Source organism: Asterias rubens, chromosome 11 (genome assembly GCF_902459465.1).
Source record: "Asterias rubens chromosome 11, eAstRub1.3, whole genome shotgun sequence".
Taxonomy (NCBI): domain Eukaryota; kingdom Metazoa; phylum Echinodermata; class Asteroidea; order Forcipulatida; family Asteriidae; genus Asterias; species Asterias rubens.
In genome coordinates this window covers 10,387,181-10,408,860 of record NC_047072.1, presented here as the reverse complement: position 1 = coordinate 10,408,860, position 21,680 = coordinate 10,387,181, and the positions used below count along the sequence as shown (strand labels likewise).

General features: G+C 39.2%; 2 protein-coding genes across 2 annotated transcripts; one reads left to right on the top strand and one right to left on the bottom strand.

The window, feature by feature from the left end:
• The first annotated feature begins 302 nt into the window (after positions 1 to 302).
• LOC117296573 (protein CMSS1-like) lies at positions 303 to 6,069 on the top strand. Its single transcript, XM_033779589.1, has 5 exons — positions 303 to 449; positions 2,078 to 2,181; positions 4,026 to 4,155; positions 4,559 to 4,791; positions 5,286 to 6,069. Exons 1-5 carry the CDS (start codon positions 374 to 376, stop codon positions 5,547 to 5,549), a joined length of 807 nt encoding a protein of 268 aa, XP_033635480.1. The 5' UTR covers positions 303 to 373; the 3' UTR covers positions 5,550 to 6,069.
• On the bottom strand, positions 6,066 to 21,318 carry LOC117296572 (telomerase protein component 1-like). The gene is made up of 17 exons (XM_033779588.1): positions 21,152 to 21,318; positions 18,848 to 19,017; positions 18,090 to 18,423; positions 17,349 to 17,557; positions 16,822 to 17,006; positions 16,351 to 16,582; positions 14,394 to 14,480; positions 13,290 to 13,404; positions 12,345 to 12,559; positions 12,064 to 12,142; positions 11,697 to 11,881; positions 10,339 to 10,542; positions 9,612 to 9,824; positions 9,168 to 9,368; positions 8,618 to 8,839; positions 8,156 to 8,333; positions 6,066 to 8,059 (listed from the first exon to the last, which is right to left on the bottom strand). The coding sequence occupies exons 2-17, from the start codon at positions 18,923 to 18,925 to the stop codon at positions 7,890 to 7,892; spliced, it is 2,907 nt and encodes a 968-aa protein (XP_033635479.1). The 5' UTR covers positions 18,926 to 19,017; positions 21,152 to 21,318; the 3' UTR covers positions 6,066 to 7,889.
• Positions 21,319 to 21,680: the final 362 nt, after the last annotated feature.

Genomic DNA, 21,680 nt, shown 5'->3' with positions numbered 1-21,680 from the left:
TATGGAGGGGCTAGCGGGTCCTATGGATAGTTGTTAGAAATAATAAAATAACAATAAATAAAAAACAGTTTAAATGCGAGTTTGTAAAAACTATAATATGTACATAATACATAATGGACGACCCTCCTTTGTATAATCTTTATACGGAAACATCTCCCTGGGACCGATTATATATGATGATTTTTGTAAAGTAATGCAACAAACAAATTAGTGTTATTATTTTGTGATGTCTACTCCTTTAAACTGAAACACGAGAGGGCGCTGCGCTGGTGTGAGGGTGAGGTCAGAGGTCAAACGTTCTCGTACACATTTTCACACGTGTGTGGTTATTTTTTAAGGTTTTAGGTTAATATTTAGCCTATTAAGGACCAGAATGGGGGATGATTTGGGAGATGAATGGTGGCTGGACCCTAGTGACACTTCTAAGAATGACGAAAATGACGACTTGGGTAAGTAGCCTTTTTTCCATTTACGGAAAACGGGGAAACTAAACTAATTTAATTTTTTTAGAGTAGTTACTTACGGTATGTTTTACGTGTGTGCGTGTGTGCGTGCACTGTGTGCGTGTTATTTAACCAGTACCACTACCAGTGGGTCGCGGTCCTACTACTTGCCGTCAACTCGCCGACTTGCCGTCAACTCGCCGTCAACTCATTTTCGTGCCGTCAACTCATTAAATTTACATGAAAATCTATAAAAAGGGGGCACGGAAGTGTTAAGTCTGGGCTAAACTACATATTTCTCATGGTTTTCGGTACAAATTCATTCACAAAAACGACTTTGTGTTGATAAAAAAAAAGTACCAATCATTGACATCTTGGGCCAAGACTAATCATTGTGAAAAAGCAAGATGGCGGCCGACAGTTTTCCGAAATATGACCTAAAACTTACGCGAATGCTCTTTGAGCTGATACTTTACAGTTCTATGCTTCTTTAGTGGATTTTAAATGTATATTGGTGGAGTTGACGGCGAGTTGACGGCGCAAGTGAGTTGACGGCGAGTTGACGGCAAGTAGTAGGACCCGTGGGTCGTATTACTTGCCGTCAACTCGCTTGGTGCCGTCAACTCAACCAATATACATTTAAAATCCACAAAAAGCATAGAACTATAAAGTATTAGCTAAAAGATAATTTTCATAAGTTTTAGGTTACATTTCGATTATTTTTACAACATTAATTTTGTTTTGTTCTCGTGAAAAAATGATCGCGAAGCAGCAAAGCAGTCGACTGCCATCTTGCTTTTTCACAGGGCTTGTACAACAGACAGAGGCACTTTCCTGAAAATCGAATAGTCTTGGCAAAGACGTGATTTAATATCGGTACCGCATAGTGTATTATGATATGTACTGCGCTTTAGTGTAAATTGGTTGCTGACGACTTGGGTCAAGACTATTAAATCCATACCTGCCATCTGCGTAGTGGTTGAGTTGACGGCGAGTTGACGGCACAAGTGAGTTGACAGCGAGTTGACGGCAAGTAGTAGGACCGGTAGCAGTCGTGTTATCAATTCATGGTTTATGGGGATTAATTCTTTTGATTATTGTTATGCGGTCGCACAGTAAACTTAAAAGCACTAAAACACCATTATTTAGAACATAAATAAATCATTGAAAATATACAGAAAAGATTAAAAATCTGGAGATTGAAAAAAAAAGGGATAAATTCTCAAAACTTCAACATTTTTAACAGCAAACCATCAATACTAATTATTAGTAAATACTTAAATTATGTTGGAAAACACTACATTGCAACCAATTAAACACTTAAAAAATTATGAATCAAAAGCAACAGTCTCAAAATCATAGATAGACACCCCCCCCCCCCCAAAAAAAAAAAAACACAAACAAACTTTAAAAAAATTTAACATGTATACCAAAGAGCGTCTTGGAAAAAAAAACCCTAATGATTCAGAACGAGATTAAAAAAAAATATATAAAAATTGAGAATCAACGACGATATTTGGCTCTCAACTCAAAATGGTGGAAATGGTAGAGTAGCATTTTGAAGAGGTGCATTCCACATCTATGATCTAGCTGCAAGAAACTTTATTCAGAACTTTGTTTTCTTTTCACCGAAGCTGGTAAATCTGATATAAGCGGAGTGTCACATACAAAGAGGAAAGCTGAAAGTGAAACCAATGAAGGCGGCCAAAAATCCAGTAAAAGGAAAAGAAGAACAAAGGTGAGAAGTGTGTCTGAGGGCAGACATTACATCTGATCAGTGTTCTGTTTAAACTGACCGAGTGCTCTGTTAAAACTCTCTGTTCAAAATTCTCTCCAAGTGGACCAGCTGGCCAGTTCAGTGTTGAACTTAGCCTTGCTCAAGGCAGTCGAATTATTCACTCCGAAAAAAGACCGCCCCTGTATAAAAACCCACCCGTATTCACTGTGTAACATCGCACGACACGATGCCCCCATACACTATCCACATGCGTAGGCCGACAGGCCGACAGCCTTGTAGGGTCTGTGTTGAAGCCACTGACCTCATTACTATAATAAGCAAAGAGTTCCCACGGTCAGCTCATTACCATAATGCCCGCGAAAGACAAGACTTTTTTACATCACACACCACCACCACGGACGCATGACAGGGTCCAAAGGTCGTGATAAGGGAAGTGCGTGATTGGACGTCAAAATGAATAATTCATTTGCCTCACATCCTGTGTTGTCTGATAGGTCTGACGAAAGATATACATATTCATGGCTACATACTAGCATATCCAAAAGCCCCCCCATTTTTTTCCACAACACATTAAACCCGGCAAATACAGACCCGACAAGGCTGTCGGCCTGACGGCCTCCGCATGCAGTTAGTGGTACGAGTGCGGATGACTTATTATTAGTCGTACGATGTGCCAGTGTGTATACGGGTGGGTCATGCGGTGTGATCGCATGCACCACGGTCAGGGTATACGGGTGGGTTTACAGCGGCGTCTTTTTGGAGCGAATAATGCGACTGCCTTGAGCAAGGCTATGTTGAACTGAAAAGCGTCATGAAAGAATAGTGACAATATATGGAAAATATATGGAATGGAAAAGGGTCAGGGCAAACCAGCTGCTTTGTACTTAAAGTTCTTCCACATTGTCATCAAACTGATCGAACAATCTAATAACCAATCTGTTGTTATTGATGTTTTTAAAGGCAGTGGACACTATTGGTAATTACTCAAAATAATTATCAGCATAAAACCTCACTTGGTAACGAGTAATGGGGACAGGTTGATAGTATAAAACATTGTGAGAAATGGCTCTTTCTGAAGTGACGTAGTTTTCGAGAAAGAAGTAATTTTCTACAAATTTGATTTCGAGACCTGGGTTTTAGAATTTGAGGTCTAGAAATCAAGCATCTGAAACCACACAACTTCGTGTGACAAGGGTGTTTTTTCTTTCATAGTTATCTCGCAACTCCGATGACCAATCGAGCTCAAATTTTCACAGGTTTGTTATTTTATGCATATGTTGAGATACACCAAGTGAGAGGACTGGTCTTTGACAATTACCAATAGTGTCCAGTGTCTTTAATAACAAATCTGTTGTTAATGATGTTTTAAAAATACACATGTTCCTCTCTTAATTGTATTGCCAAATGTTTTGTGATAATATCATTAGCTGTTGCCAACAACTTACCAACCAAATGGACTGATGGTATAAATGCTTGGTCAACTTATTTTTTAGTCAATCTATATGGTTGGTATTAAGCACTGTCTCGCTTTAGTGTTTTAGCATTTTATTTTATTTTGTATTGGTTTGTTCTTGTGACAACCACTGGTATTGTATTTTTTATTTTGAATCTTTGTAAAAACAACTCTCTATTGTTCTCACTTTATGTATGTACATGTACTTTGAGGGTCTACCCAAAGCTATTTTAATTATAAGGGTATACCCTAAGTGTTCCCTTTTTGTAGATTGTCTCTTATTACTCTTTGAATGTTTTTTGTTGTAAAGCACCTCAGGGTTGGTTTAGCGTGAGGCGCCTAATAAATATAATTATTATTATTTATTATTATTTATTTCTCTGTGAAACAGCAAAAAATCAGTGAGTATTTATCGAAAAGCACCCCTAAACCTGCGACACCCAAGGAAGTGTTGACCAAGATGGATGGATATTTCAAGCAAAAGCTGTCTCCTCTTGAACTGGAAGATCTCCAACTAGCAGGTGAGAACAGCCTACTTTGTAATGTTGTGGAAATAGCAAGTTGGGTAGGAGCCTGCACCAAACGAGTGGAGCGAATAGCGTAACTTCAAACTCATAGATTCAGAAGTTAGCAAACGTGATAGTGATAGTTTTGGTTTGCCTAAAAATAAACATTGCAAAGGTCGTGGGTTCAAATCCTACCCGAGTAATATGCCTTTGATTTTTTTTCTCAGAGCAAGGGAAAAGTACCGAGTGTACACTAACACTGCTAACACATATAATTGAATTTGGTGTGTATATATAGATAAAACCAAAATTAGTAAAAAAAGTATGCATACTTCAAATTGATTTCCTTTGTAATTTTCCAAACAGCCTTCGTCATTCCTCTTGATAATAATACTCGTTATGATTCCTTTCCGTTTAGAATCTGACTTCCTTGAGCACAACGCCTCCTCCCTACCCCTATCCTCTTACTTGGAGACTGCTGTACCACGCTGGGGCAGAGACCTCGAGGCCAAGAGGCCCAAAGAGGCCAAGACATGTCTCCTTCTTGTCATTAGTTCCTCGGCAAGGCGGGCCGTCGACGTCAACAGAGACGCCAACGACTTCAAAGGCAAACAGTGTGTCAGTGCAAAGCTCTTCTCAAAACACATGAAGGTAACAAAGATCATGGCTCTGCTTACCGTTAGCACAGAATCGGCGCTTAAGGAAGCAGGGAATTCTGTGCTTACAGCAAGCGTATTTTACATGTTAGCGGAAAATTTTGGCTTCTACGCTTACAAGGCCAGCACAGAAATTCGGCGCTTGCACGCAAGCGGAGAATCGTGATCGTCAGCGAAGAATTCGGCGGTAAGCAGAGCCATGAAATTTGGCCCAGCTTTTAAGTTTTGAAACTGAAACTCATCTCCATAATGTGCGCATATTGTTTATTTGTTATTGTGTAGCCGACATGTCTAATGTGGTTTTAGTGTATATTGTATTTTTATAATTCTAATGTTTTTAGACTCGCAAAACCAAAGTGAATGGCACTGTATGTATGTGACAATAAAACAGACTATTGGCTATTGACTGAGTGACTATATCATCATTTCAATTAAAAACAAAAACAAGTAGATTTGTTTTAACTTTTCACTCATTATTCATCCTTGCAGATCCAGGAACAGACAAGTTTCCTTGCCAAGAACCGCACTCAGTTTGCAGTTGGAACGCCCAACAGAATCGCTGCCCTCCTACAGCAAGAGGCCCTCAATCTGAGCGGGACTCGCTACGTCGTCCTGGACTGGAACTGGAGGGACGTGAAATTCCGAAGGATGTGCGACATACCAGAGTTGAGAGCCGATCTATTTGGACTCTTTGAGAAATACATCATCCCTCAGGCAAAGAACGGACACAAATTGAAGATTGGAATATTTTGAAACCATCCAGGAAGGTAAACATGTAAATCATTTTAGTTTCCACCAAAATCCTTCTCCAGGGTTTGATTTTGATGGATTCAATGCTGTACAGTCAAATCTCCAGTGCTGCAACACAGGGCCTTGTAAACAAATCCAGTCAAATTTAAAAACATTTCTATAACTTGGGAGTTGCCATCAACTGAAACTTTAGCCACCAGGATGACTTGAAACTACTTTGTCAAAAGGAATTGATAAAGCACGTCTTGGAATTTATACAGCATGTCTTGGAATTGATAAAGCACGTCTTGGAAATTGGTACGCCATGTCTTGGAACTGCTTTGTTTTGATGAACCCAAGTGATGTGTGGTCGTGCCGCACCCAGTCCAGATTATGGTAGACTACCCCTACTGGGGTACATTCTCTAGGAGTTGACCAACAAAGGATTACCACAGGCGTGATACTTCACTAAGGCAATGAAGGCGATTGCTTCAATGCCCCCTGGTCATTGCCTCGTTGTTTGCCCTTGAAATGCTCCAGTATAAATTTACAATTTCCTCATAGGGTGCCCTTTACTTCAGGAGAAAATGCCTTGGTGCACTTGCCCTTTCATAAACAAAGCAAACAGGCCTGCACAGGACATATTTCCTTGACAGGGCTTGAAGTTTGCATGCGACCAAAGGCCTGAGACCAGTTAGTTACCCTATCATTCTGCCATTTGTCATGGGTGTTATTCAGAAGCCATTGAAACCTTTTACTGCAGTGTCAAGCTACATGTATACAGCCAAAATAACGATACAACCTTGGAAGGGGCAGCAGAGGGATTGCCTACAGGGGATATGACTTTTTATGAACTACCACAATTTTTTTTTTTAAACAGTCTCTATCTTTTATTCATTTTTAATTGACTGGCAAAAAAGTAAGCTTATCACAATTTACAACTTATTCAATACAAAAACCCGTTCAAATTGTTCATAAAAATATTTGCACTTTCCCTGCTAAAATATCAATTTTAATTTGATAAACATGTAAAACCTATAAAAATGTGAATGTTTTTTTCTAGCATCATGCATATTAAGTACAGCAATTATTGTTTATCTGGGTCCGATGATTCAATTTTCCTAAGAAAATGCCAAAATAAAAGCATTGCCAGGGATTCTTGGACAGGGCAGGCCTGGAATTTCATGCCTGTTGCCCTGGTTTTGGCCTTGCTGCCCCCTCAAATGTTTCCAATAGACTGTAACATTTTCCAATGGATGTTCCCTTTTGAAAGTGAAAATGGCCTTGCCTTCTCAAAGATGAAATGTCAGGCCTGAGAGGGGCTTCATCTTTTTGATTAACCAGAGTGCAAATGCAAAGTCTGAACCCCCCCCCCCCAATGTCTTGTTTTCATATCAACACTCAATAGACCTTTGTTATGCTGCCCCTATCTTGGTCATGTTCCTCGTATCAAATAACAATAATGCATGCTAATAATAATTTTGCAAATAGGAACCAGACTATTTTGTTCTTTCAGCCTCGGTTTGGTAACATTGATATAAATGGGAGAAATTCAAGATGGCTAAGGTCTATACAGAATCAATACAGAAAACACATTCATAGAAAACACACAATCTCAGACATTATTTTTTAACTAAACTGCGATCTTGATAATTGCGATCTTGATAATTGTTGAACTGAACTAGTTTGAAAGCGATTCTCTAAAATGATAGTTATGAATTGAATAAATGTATAAATTAATATTACAAACACATGTATAAATTATCACAATTTAAGTCACTTTGATTAATACTATTAGCTTAAACCGCGACAATAAACATGAAAAACTTGTTTTAAACCTTATCTTATCTTAAAGTTATTCTTTGATTTAAAAACCTCATATAAAATTATAATTGTCCATAACTTTGAGTTGCTTTTCTAAATATATTTTCATAATTGTTTTTCCTCATTTGACATTAGGTTTTCTAAAACTTATACAAAATTGATAATATTTCAAATGATATATTCTTTGAGTCATTTGAAAGGCACTTTAGCATATTGTAAGAATTCATTACAATTTATTAAATTACATTATTTACCTGAATGAACATGGAATACATTTTTGTCTCATTTAATTTGTTTTAATTAATACATTAATACATGTACAACGACCCTACTCTAAAGGCAATGTAAAAATAAATCTGTGTAGTAAACATACTACTGTTTCTAATGCTTCTATTTTATGCTACATTTTTAGTCTATATCTTCAGACTTCAGTGCTTTTTATGTAACCTTCATAGTTAACTTGTTTGTCATTAATTGTTTTATTTTGCACTGGTAACTGTCCACAGTTATACAGCATTGCGGTTAAGCGAAACTCAAGTTTTAAGGAACAATTTTACAGCAGCGTTCCATGTTCCCTGGGTCACACCAGTAGCAAAGGTAGGCTAGTGGTGGCGTTCCTCTTGGGTTCCGAATATCTCTATGACAGATGAAGCAGTAGTATTCTGCTCCACAATAAGGGTATTTCGGTTTGTGAAACATACACCAATACGCTGAAAGAAAAACAAAGATAAAGTTTGAAAAATTACAACCTTTGCAAATTTACTATTATTTACAATTTATTCTTAATAATAAAAGTATCATCTGACCTGTGGCATTTCTCGGTCCAGGGAATTGTACCTGACCTCCACATATGGCACAGCAATCCTTGTTCGACCACATTAAGATGGGTACCTGCTGATTGCATTGATCTGCACAGAACTGGCAGTAAGCGAACTTAGTACAGCCAGGGAAGGTGGAGTGTGTCATGTTGGTGCAGCGAAATTCCTAAAATATTAAACATTTATTAAAAATTAATATTTTGGGGTAGAACAAATAAAAACAGACAAATTTGAACCTCGTAGTACCAACCTACCTCTAAAAACTGAGCCTATATTGCCCTGATGTTAGCGGACTACATATTTTATCAGTATTTCTGTTTGAGTCGCCTAAAAAGTACAACACTACCAATGTCTGAAGTTCTTTCCCAGTCAAGAAAAAGCACTTATTAGATTGACACCAACAAACCAACATTCTTATTTCAAAATTCTTAGTGTCAAAAAATAACTTGCCTTCAACAGTCTTGATTTCTCCAAAGGGTTTACTCTCGTGCTGCGTTTGTCAGTGCGGAAGTAATCCACCAATCGCTGCCCTTCTTTGGCCAGGGTGAGCTGTTGTGCGAGCTGATTGGTTATCGCTGTGAGGTCATTGCAATGGTACTGATAGTAGTCGGCGAGCTGACGGTGTCGCAGTTTTTTGGTGTCGTAATCTTGAGCGAGATGCTTCTGAACAGCCTGTTGAGTTTTTGAAAAGGGATGGATTAGATTGAATGGCCAGATAGTACGAGGGTTGACCGTGTACCATAGAGATGAATTCATTATAGCAGTGACTGTGCAGATGCAGAGAGGACTTTTTTTTTTTTAATACACAATAAGTACCTGGCTGTGGCTGTGGCTGCTGAATGCGCCGTAGCACCTTGCAAACCCTTATAAGGTGCTACATAATTTGGTCTCAGAATTCATACCTCCAATAACCTTTCATATCTTTCTGTAAAAATGTGTCTAAGCGCCTTGAGTACCATGTTGGTAGAACCGTGCGCTATATAAAACTGATGTTATTTACCCTGTTAATGGCAAGATGAAAGAACTGTAATCGTTCTACGTCACCGTGGGTCGCAGAGTTTCTCAGGAATGGTTTGAGTGTGCGTCGAACCATGGCCCAGTGTAAAGCAGGTGCGGGTGTGGTGCTATCCAAGTCACCCAAGAGAGCTTTCAGCTCCGTTTCTTTCAGGCCGCCTCGAGAACACTCCAAGAAATGAAGCATCTGGGGAAATTAATTGTTTTAATAGATGTTAAATTTGCATCAGAGATAACTTGATCGTTGCTCTCTACCCATTTTAATATTTCAGGTCAGTCCCCCACCCCATACAATATGCATACAGGTCGTGTCTGTGAAGCACCAGGCCTGCAGCTGGCTAAGTCAATGTTGAAAGGCATCCCTACAAAAGTGAAATATGAAATAAACCGATTTACGGTTTCAAATGGAGACAATACATCCCTGCCTTACCGTCTCCACCATCCCCGTCTCATCCTCACTGATCAACCTGTCGAGGATGCTTTCAATCAGTCCATCCAAGGAGCCAGGCATCTCCCGGATGCGGGTCGTCACCTCCTGGAACACTCCAAAGACCCTCAGCTCCTCGCAGGTCAGGGACAGCCACAGGGCATTCCTGGCTCCTTCAGAGTGGGTCAGGAGGGACAGTTGCTCTGGATCTAGAGTCTGTCAAGATCAATAGCGTAATGGATTATTTAAAGCCCCTAAACTTTTGAGCCATGTTCAAAAAGAAGTTCGGGGGACAGGGCATTTGCGGCTACATCAGCTGCTCCTCGTTTGTGGAATTTCTTCCCACTTAAATCTCAGCTTAAAACTCATTTGATGTCACGGCCTTTTTTCACTCATTGAAATATGATCATCATATTTTCCATGTATTCCTTTTTTGTTTTTTGTTATTGTATTGTGTTATTTCATAAAGCCTGTAAGCCCCAAACCTGCTAAGCACAGGTAAAATCTTGCCAGCCAACATTCCATAAAGTTTACATTGTTACGACTCGTTGCCCCACTCAATTTAGCAAAGAAATTTGTTAACCAGTATTTTCTGCTAAATGACACGCGACACCTTTGGTAATTGTCAAAGACCAGTCCTCTCACTTGGTGTATCAACATATGCACAAAATTTGAACTCAATTGGTCGTCTGTTTTAAAATAATTATAAATTAATTGCATATTGACCAACCTTATTGTATCGAGCAAAGTAGTTTGTGATAATTTCTTCCCTAGCCCTATCATCGAGAGCAGTCAGGGGTAACTCAGCTGCCTCAGGGCAGTGCTCTGTCAGCTCCTCCAGGGTTTGATCTTCTCTCGTTGTGCTCATCACACATCGGATGTTGCCGCCCAAGGATGCGGGGAGCCAGCGGTAGCGATCCTTTTCTTTAGATGACTTGGATAATGATGTAGTTTTGGAGTAAAGAGAAGTAACGATGCTTGTTTAATTTAGTCAATATCTCGATTCAGGGGGCGTCAGTCAGAATTTGTTTACAAAGTGAATGAACTTGTACATTCCAAGGCTCTTTCTGGTAGGCAAGATACTACAGCGAAATCTCCATGAAATGTACAATTCAGTGTTTTCTTCCACTGATCTAAGTTGTGCTAATTGTGCCCAAAGGAAGTCTGTTTCTTTTGTAGCATGTGATGGCACAGGGTACAGGGTCATTAAGGACTGCAAACATAGGGCTAGATATCTCAGTAAGTAGAGCATCGACATGTAAATTCATGCAGATCGCAGACTCAACCCAAATTATGGTTAATGTTTCTTTGTTATATAATCCCAATACAGCTTTGTAATTATTAATATCAAAGTCTTGTATACAGTACCAACAAGCACCTTGAGTCGCTTACATGTAGTACCGGTATACAGAAAGATAGGTTATTGAAGTTATGAATTCTGAGACCAAAGTGACCTTATAATGATTTACAAGGTGCTACGGCACATACAGCAGTCACAGCCAGGAACACTAGGGCCAACCCCTTCTCTTCTCGATAAGTGCACTGGGTTCTTTTACATGCATTACACAACACATGGGGCCAACTGCTTTATGTCCCATCGGAAGAACAAAGCAATGGTTAAAGGGAAGGTACACGTTTGGTAATACTCAAAACAAATATTGAATTAAAAACTGACTTGGTAACGAGCATTGGAGAGCTGTTTATAGTATAAAACATTTTGAGAAAGAGGTAATTTCTCACTAAAATAATAAAAGACTTCTAGCCAGAAGTCTTTTATTCCTATCTTATAACACACAAATTCATCCAACAAGAGTGTTTTTTCTCTCATTATTTTCTCACAACTTCGAAGACTACTTTAGCTCAAATTTTCACAGGCTTGTTATTTTATGCTTATATTGGGATACACAAAGTTAGAAGACTGGTCTTTGACAATTACCAAACGTGTACCTTCCCTTTACGCAAGTGTCTTGCTTTTTAAAGGACACGAGGCAGTTTCCCTTGTGGTTTATTATTTTGGTAATTTAGTACGGTAGAGGTTCACGGAAACGGACTAAAATGAAAATTTAAAAAAATGAATTATGATGTTACTTGGTTAACAGCATCCACAAGCAGGAGAAGCTGTTTGTCAGTCTGCCCAAGACTCTTAATATAGTCTCCCAGCAGTTGGGCTTTCTTCTCATCTGAAGATAACCTCGGTCCCGAATTCCGATTGTCTTCAGTCTCATCCCCATCAGTATTGCACAGGTCTGGGTACAACTCCTCTAGTTTGTCAACTTTGGAATGGGAAAAGAGGTTGACAGATGTTAGTGCCAACAAATGATGATAACAAATGCAGAAGCAACCTTAAAAACACTCTGCTCAAACCCTCAAGAATGGCCTTTGCAGTTTTCTGTCAGCGGGACTTCACAACAATTTTTGGTCTACTGGATTTAAAATGAATATTTCAAATACGCACCTAGTCTGTGGAGTATACTCGAGGGTCGATTGGACTCCGCCGTGCAGCCAACAAAATGGTAAAACACTGCCAGACCTGCCTGTGGGGGAACATGTAAATGTACCTGAATAAATATCATGTCCTACATGTACAACTTGAAAAATTGTTTTACATTTGTGCTAATATTTGTGTAATATTCAATGTCTGAGGAATTCAAACCTAAGTGGTAACTTGTGACTAAGCAAGTCATTGTACCAGAAATTACTCAAAACAAATTTGGAAATAAAAGCCTGTTACTTTACCTTTTTGGTCTCCATGACAAACCGTGCCATCAGACTGGACTTGCCTTCCCCTGGGTCAGCTACAACGATCATGTGGTGGCGCTCTTTATCCACTTCATCGGTTGAATCCTGGGGCGGCAGACCCTTCGCAAAGCTCATCATTTTGTTGATTTCTTTGTCTCGGCCAAAGACCAGTTTGCCCTTTTGCTCCATGTATATATCGTGTCGGTCTTGCTCTATAGAATTTTTGTTTAAAAGGGCCCATAATGTCAGTTGATGAAAGGTTTTGTTGTCTTCAGAGGCAAATTTCAGGAAATACTGCTTAGCAAATTTCTTTGCTTTAAGCAAAGAATGAGTGGGGTACCAGTTACAACAATGTAAACTTGAATGAATTTTGGCTGGAAACCAGTTTCTGTTAAGCAAATTTTGTCTGTGCTTAGCAAGTTTTCTAACTTGCATGCTTTATATAATTGGGCCCAAAATTATTATTAATGGTTTCATTATTTAACAATATTTTAAAAAAGACACTGGTAGTAAAAAAAAACCTGAATTGCGGTCTTACATTTACAACTTTTCAGTTAATACAATAAAAAGGTAGTTACATGTAACACGATTAAAAAGCAGAAAACATTAAAATGCACAAACAACACAAGACCCCAAAAAGTAACAGGGCAAAATACTCAGAATAGCACAAAAACATAAAAATAGCAGAACAGTCCCTAACCAGATCTGGAAAGCATTGTATATGAACAACAGTTAAAAATATTAAAATCAAGGACAGCAAAAATAAACAAACAGTTGAATTAAGATATTTGTTGATGAGGTTTAACAAGTATGGAATAGTGCTCGTCTTGTAGCAGGAAAATTAAAACACCAAAAGAGGAAATCAGCTGAAAAGAGAAACTTTCAGATGCCTGTTTAAGGAATGAAATAAAATGGCCAAAAGCCTACTATATGTTAAACTACCTAGTTGTTCTAGAGTTGGCGCTTTGACGTCACTTTCTGGATACTTGATCTCAATCGCTCTCTTGAAGAACTCAAGCACTTTCTGTCCAAATTCATCTAGACCCTTGAGATTGACCTATCCCCAGAAAGTTGTAAAACTTAAAATCAAATTAAGTTGGATATAACATGTTTGAAAAGTAGCTAAGCATAACAAAATTATGCTTACCATACTAAGGTTACTAGCTAAACTACTGTGTCACATGTACAATAGACCTTATGCACATGACGTCATTTCAATAGGGCGCCCTCACCTAGAGGTCAAAAGGAGGTTGTTCATTGGTCAATACTGTGCGCCGCGCGTACATATCGGTGCGTCTCGATTGTTTTATCAGCGTTTTTCCTCTAAGATGGCGGCTGGATGACGTCAATGCATATGGTCTATTGTGACTGGTATCCTGCTCATTTCTGCTAAGCAGACAATTAAATAAGCAGTGTTTTCTGCTTAAGCAGCTCTATGAAATTGAGCCCAGGGGCGGATTGCAGTAAAACGGTCTTAGTCAACGGTCTTAGCCCAGTCGGTTCTAGCCGGCCATCTGCCTTAGACGGTCTTAGCTTAGTTAGTCATTAAGACTGTTGCAATAAGCTGGTCTTAGATAAGTCGATGAAAAGTAATGCAATACAAACAAATGTCCCTTAATACTTAGCACATCTGCAGCACTGGCGTTACGACATCCTTTTGCTTTGGTTTTTAAACCATTGAATATCAAATCTGTGAGTTGTAATATTTTTACTCTTGGGAACATATATTTACGGTACACTGTATCATCATTATAATGCCTCTAATGGACGTAATCTATTAATAAAATACGGTATCATCGTAGAGCTCTTTGCATCAAACCATCTACAACTAGGACTTACAAATGTAGCGCCCGCATAATAAAAAAACAAAAACAAAGACGGCTTATAGCCAGCTCGGAGCGGGCTTAAGATTTAAGACTGGCTATAGTTATAGACCGCGCTATTGCAACAGGTCTATAATTAAAGACTGTCTGAGCGCCTCGCTTGGTGCAATCCGCCCCTGGTCATGCAGGGTAAAAATATATTTGAAAGCCCTCATCTGCTTACCCTTGACTCGTCATCTATACCGTCAAACTCACATGGATAGATGAAAGTTTGTGCTGGAAATCTCTCTCGTAATTTGACTTTCATCTCCTGTTCAGTAAAAAACATAGTTCACCTTTAAACATGTTAAAAGCTTAAAAAACTATTTTGGCTGCTAGCCTTATCCTGTTTAGCCTCATTTTGATGAGAGTGGCTTAAATCTTCTTGTGTTCAAGCAGCTTTATGAAATTGGGTAGAGAAGCATGCTTACCAGAATAAGGTTACCAGCCAAACTACCATGTCGTGTTTACAATTTCTGACTGGTATCCTGCCCATTTCTGCTAAGCACAAAAATAGTTAATCTTGTGCTTAAAGCCATTGGACCCTTTCGGTAAACAGTGTTGTCCATGGCCCACACTTTGTGTACCACAACTTCTATATCAAATAACAAACCTTTGAAAATTTAGGCTCAATCGGTCGTCGGTGTCGGGAGAAAACAACAGAAAAACCCACCCTTGTTTCCGCGCGTTTCGCCGTGTCATGACATTTAAAGTAAATCCGTTATTATCGATATCGAGAATTTATATTGTTTTGCTGTTTTCTAAAAAAGTAAAATGAAATTGGGTATGAAATTGGGTACAGAAGCATAAATGCTTACCAGAATAAGATTACCAGCCAAACTACCATGTCGTGTTTACAATTTCTGACTGGTATCCTGCTCATTTCTGCTAAGCACAAAATAGTTAATCTTGTTGTGCTTAAGCAGCTTTATGAAAATTGCGCCCAGGTCATTTCAGCAATGTGCCAACTTGATTACCAATTTGGTTTTTAATTATAATGAATCGACATAAAGGGAAAAAATCAATAAATAAATGTTATGAGAAAAGTTGTGACAAAGTTTAAGGTTTTTTTCATCAACATGGTTTAGAAAGAAATGGTTCCAACCACTTTTTTTTAGTTTCTTCCAGGAAATAAAAAAATAGCATTTGTTGTGGTTAAACTTTTCAGACTTAAAGTACACAATATTTTGTTATCTGGAGGGGAACTCCCCCCCCCCCCCCCCCCCGCCTTTCAAATCAACATTGATGTATTTTCTGTTTACCCATATAATTAAATACAATAAAGTCAATACTGCTGTAGTGTCAGTTCAGTTGAGTTCTGTACACAATAAGTTTGTTGTTACATAACAATTCATACACTCATAAAAAGTAGGTTTCATGTCTTGCTCAGAAACAGTTTAAAGGCACTACCACATTATTGGTAATTATCCAAACTAAGCATAAAATAAAAAATCTGTGAAAATTTTGACTCAATTGGTCGTCAAAGTTGCGAAAGAATAAAAAGAAGACAAATTACAGTTGTCACACAAGTCCAGTGTTTTCAGATGCCTTGGAGTTGAGACCCTCAGCTGAGGTCTCGAAATCAATTCAAATATTTGAGTGAGAAATTAGTTCTTTCTCAAAAACTCTGTTACTTCAGAGGGAGCTGCTTCTCACAATGTTTTCATATCAACAGGTCTCATTGCTCCTTAACAAGTAGGTTTTTATGCTAGCAATTATTTTGAGTAATTACCAACAGTGTCCAGTGCCCCTCTATGATCGTGAACATTCTGCAAGTTGGTGCTGAATGGCGTTTTATAACTAGGTCAAATAGCTCCTCCTCACCATACTTTGTAGTGCCAAGAACAAGTCACATCACTTTTGCCAATCAAGCGTTCTCGGTATATGGACCCAAACTCTCGAATAAACTTCCCAATCACATCAGGGACACAACATCCTTCAACACATTCAAGGCACTTCTGAAAGCCCACTTGTTTCAGGAGGCCTACCATCAATGACTTTTTGTATTTCTTCCGTGCCTCAGCGCCTTTGAGCAGATTTTTGATTTAGGCGCTATACAAATTATTTATGATTGATTGATTGATTGATTGATTGAAAGTTCTCCTAACAGAATAGTTTCACTTCTAGCTATCATCATTTACCTTAAGCTGAACCTTTCCGATCTCGGTCTGCTCCACAAAGAACTGTCGCGCCTCGTCTGGGATCTTCTCTAAATATCCTGAGGGATCCCTCAGGAAGTAGACTGAGTTTGGGTTGAGGGATCGGTACCCACCAACCAGGACCTCCATGTGGGTGATTGAGGTGTACGGTACCCACTGGTACTCCTCTGCTATGTCGGGGGGGACGTCGCTTTGCCCTGGCATCCACCCGTATCTAGTGTTAAGGTCAAAAACAATTTTTTTTTCTTGGAGTCATGTGAGCATCTGCAAATTTTTCCAAAAAACAACTGCTATGTCACCCTGCCACCTTGCAAATCAAAATTTGATGTAATGAAATTTGTGCATTTTATTACTCCTGCCTCATTTATAGAAAATTTAGGCAAAATTTGGGCACTATTGCCTTGGACCACTTTAAGGGAAAATGATGTTCAAATGACGTGATTATAGCTTTACCTTTCTCCGAGCATGTTGAGGAAGAATCCTTGGCCATCTGCATCACCATGGCAACGATCTATTTCCTGTAAACAGGTAGTGAGGACAGTTCGGGTGGTCGAGTCCTTGGGTACACCCCATCTCAGGTCACACTCGATCAGATGAAGGTGGCGTGACTCGCAAAACTCACGCAGCTCTGGAAAAACCTGCATGATCGATAATAAAGTAGAGTATCCATTCAGTGACACTCATCTATCCGGGGGAAAATTTCATGGCTCTGCTTACCATAAGCAATGAATTGGCGCTTGCGGAAGCAGGGAATTCTGCGCCTACAATGTACGTCAAGCGTATTTCACTGGTTATACGGGAAATGTTAAATGAGTGCGTGCATACTCCATGTTACTAGGCATTCTACTCATAAACAACTTTGTAAGTAAAGAATGGTGATCGTAAGCGCAGAGTTTGGCGGTAAGCAGAGCCATGAAATTGGGCCAAGAGCTCAAGTCTAATGCTCTTCAAACGACAAACCGAGAGAAGAAAAACCTCACCTTTTTCACCAGTACTTCTCTCTCATTCTGAAAATCATGGAATGTCGATGAAACAAAGAGACGAATGACTCTCCAACCTGAAGAGGTAGTACCTGTTGATGGATAAACTATACTTCCTTGCGCCTCCTGACACTGTTGCTCTATCTCCTCACAACTTCCCTTTGAGATGACTTCTGGATCTTCCCCATCCTTGTCCCAAATTATTTTGGCTAAAAGACAAACAAAAAAGGTAAATTGATTTGGTCGATAATCAGAAATTATTGGTTTACTCTCTAAAGGAAGATTTTCTCAATCAGTTATTGTTATTAAAAGACAATAAGATGAAAGGAAATCTTATTGTTTGCTAAATATTCTTTACAAAAGTAGTTTATAAATTCACAAAAGAAAGAAAACTTTCAGAAAAGTTCAGAATGGGAGACTTTTGGGACGCTTGGTGGCAGCAGACTTACCAGGTAAAATCCATTATTCTTGGCCATGTGTGCACGCTAAAAACTATGTAAACAATGGAATTTACCTGGTAAGTCTCCCATTAATCAGATTTGTTGTTCTTACAAATGCAAATATTTTAGCCAATATGTTTGCGATTTGTACATCTCAAATCACATTTTATTTATCTTTATAAAAATGTACAAACTGTGATTTCAACATTCACAGCGGCCAAGGTATACTTTTGAGGGTCCCTTGGTGTTATTACCAAAACGATATGATAATTAGTAATAACGATCAAAACGACAATATTACCAATTTTATCCTTTCCTGGTTGAACCATCTCTGTCTCGTTCCCAGCGTTTTTGGTATCTGTTGGTTCCTTTACGCTTGAACTCACCACCTTCTTCCCAGGGTCTTTCTTTCCATTCACACCATCAATGCATCCAGGAAGGTCTGAAGGAGTCATCATTGCCCCATGAGATACTCTTGAGATTTTCTCTTCTCCATGATCGGGTTTCACCGCATCATCCTTGGAATCCGTCTCCTTTTTCTCATTTTCATTATTCTTCTCTTTCGGTCTTTCTGCCATTTTGTTGGTTACAAGAGGGTTTGTTTCTGTTGACTTAATCTGGGGAAATTCTTGTTCCTGTGGGATAACAGAAAAATAATGACATCAAATGTTAAGAAAGTAAACTGAAAGTTTCTTTGACTACGTTGCCTGAACTGAGTGTAACAGGCTCAAGGGCCAAATTTGATGGCTCCGCTTATCCATAAAATTTTGAGCTTACCAACACCATTATACCAGCGGCTAATTCCATAAAGCTGTTAGCAAAAAAAAAAAGCAACAAGTTTTTTAGCCAAGCAAAAAATGAGGCACCACAGTCACAGCAATGTAAACTCAATGGAATGTTGTCTGGTAACCTGTTTTTGCTAAGTATTATTTTGAGAACTATGAGATTTGTTCCTCTTTTGTCTCAGACGATAGTGGAATGAGCTTTACCTAGCCCAGGTTGGACTCCTCCGTTGCAGGCAACTGGCTGACGTCCTACCAGGGCTAAGCTTTACCATACCTTAGATGCAGGCACCACTGCCAGCAGTGTGCATGGCTCTGTCTTCTTCCTGCTTGTGCGTCCAAGAATGGTCCCCATGATATAACTACAACAAGGTTATCTCATCTGAAAGGATACGCTGTACTTTAACCCTGTTATCCACCGAAACTGCAACCTGTCCTTACTCTTATCTGCAACCAAGAGGAAAGATTGCACTAGAGGAAATGCCATGGATAAATCAACAACAGTTGAGATTCTGAAAGTGTTCAACAATGCATATGATTGAATGGAGAGTCAGTCAAGGCCGACATTAAGCAAAGTACAATGCATGCAACTGTTAGTTTGCTGTACACAAGAAAAACAAACAAAATTTTCATTAACATTCACAATGTATGTGTGGGTGTATAAAAAACAAACGGATTGACTAAACCATCATCGAATGCCATATTTTATGGCAAACAATGGCAAAGTGGACGCGTGGAGCACAAACTCTTCTCAGCTGATGATAGCCTTTGCACGCGAGCACATTTCATAAAATATGGCGGTCGATGGGGCTTTTAGTGCAAGCCATATATAGACCTTGTTTACAAAAGAGCCACACAGCATGGTCAGGCACAGAATTTGTACACAGCTAAATTTCTTTTGCAACGGGGAAAACAAAAGCCCAGTGCACTGTCTGATTCAATTCCTTATATTAATATAAAGGCCCTGCTGAAATATGTAAACGGTCACCCTTTTTATGTTTTAAAACAACCCTTCTTTGTTTTAAAAGTATCCATTTTCTAACAAAACAAAGGCTCTCTCGTAATTTAGCCAACCCTTCTACATCTACATCTATATGTGGGTTCTCATCAAAGCCTGTTCAGCGGCATTGAGAACCCTTGTTGGGTTGTTACTACAACCAACGATGGCTCTCGCATGTTTATGAATGACAGTCATGCCAGTCTTCCCTTAGATAAAAATAGCCCAAATTATAACATAAACCTTTTTCTGCAATGTCACAGCCCCCAAGCGTTTAACATTAAAAATGCAAAGTAAAAACAGGCAGGCCTACAGTCTGTAAAAATTGCTACACAAAATTGTAAAATAGTAGGGAATGTTGTTTATTTGGAGCAGAAGTGTTGTAATTGTTTTATCAGTAAAAGGCAGTGGACACTATTGGTAATTACTCAAAAAAACTATTAACATACAACCTTACTTGGTAACAAGTAATGGGGAGAGGTTGATAGTACAAAACATTGTGAGAAACGGCTCCCTTTCTTTGAAGTGATGCAGTTTTCGAGAAAGAAGTAATTTTCCACGAATTTGACTTCGAGACCTCAAGTTCAGAATTTGAGGTTTTTGAAATCAAGCATCTAAAAGCGCAAAACTTCGTGTGACAAGGTTTTTTCTTCTTCCATTATTATCTCGCAACGTCGACGACCAATTGAGCTCAAATACCACAGGTTTTTTATTTTGTGCATCTGTTGAGATACACCAAGTTAAGTGAGAAGACTGTATCCCCACTTGTGTGTCCAAGGCTGGCTAGGATTCAGCTAACCTTGGCCACACAAGTGGGGCTAAGATAAGAAGACTGGTCTTTGACAATTACCTATAGTGTCCAGTGCCTTTAAAAAGATTTGGCCAGCCATAAGTCAACCAGTCAGTACCACACAAGGGCGGTTTGTTTATAAATCAACAAAGAATAATGATTAGTGGAAAGATTATCAGCTAGACTATTTATGACATTGACTAGCCCACCTTGTTGAGCTGTTAATGGCTCCGCTTTTAACATCAGTCTCATCACTGTGTAGTAATGGTGACACTGACAGTGATGAGACCGATGTTAAAAGCAGAGCCATTAACAGCTCAACAAGGTGGGCTAGACAATGACGAACCAACCCCCACATACATGCGCACAGGCAATGTTAACAGGAGGTTGTATGAAAATCTGATGAAAGAGGCCAGCAAAGGCCTACAATCAGAAGAGGACCTGTAAGTACCTGTAAGTGTAATAGTAGTAATCAGTGTCAAACTCGAAATTAACAACAACAATATTCTTTATCCCCGATACAAAATTAACATCTATTATTATTAATATCGTTGCGGTACCCGCTGCCAAAACATAGGGTTCGAACTGCCTCTAGCTGCCGGACAACCTCGGTAGTCTAGTTGGTTAGACACTGCTCTAGAATTGCAAGTGTCGTGGGTTCGAATCCCACCCGAGTAACATGCCTGTGATATTTTTTCACAGGACTCGAGAAAGTACTGAGTATGCCGTGCTTACACACATCGGTGTATGGGTAAAAACCAAAAATAAATAACAAATAAAACATCGAACAATACCAGAGTCCGAGACAAATCCGCTTTTCTTGTCATTGTATCCTATTCCTAGCAGGTATTAAGTTGTTCCGTATATAAACATTGAGCGGTTTGTTTGCATTGCTGCCCCGTGTTGTTCTAAGTAGGAAAGTGTATAATGTTCAAAGCGAAAAATGAAAGACGGGCATGAAAACTTTCCTCCACTCACCGCGTACGTCGTGTCGTAAGCTAGCTAGCCGATGTGAATTTGGGTCGGTTTATCGTTTGACGTTCGACATTCGAATGTCAAACAAGAACCAGTTACTCGTTGGGCATTCAGCATGCATATGCCTACTTGTGCACACATCGAAATGGGAGGCCTGACACCACTATCTATAGTCTTGAAATTCAAGTCGGTAGATGTTGTGCAGTCTTATTCGCCGCCCGCCGCTCAGCTACTTTTCTTTTGAGGGGCCGCTTTACGGGGCGTTTTTTTTTTTAAGAAATCAACGGTTTTGTTCTTCAGGATTTACCACGCTATGGCAACAGACTGAATAAGATTATAACCAAATTA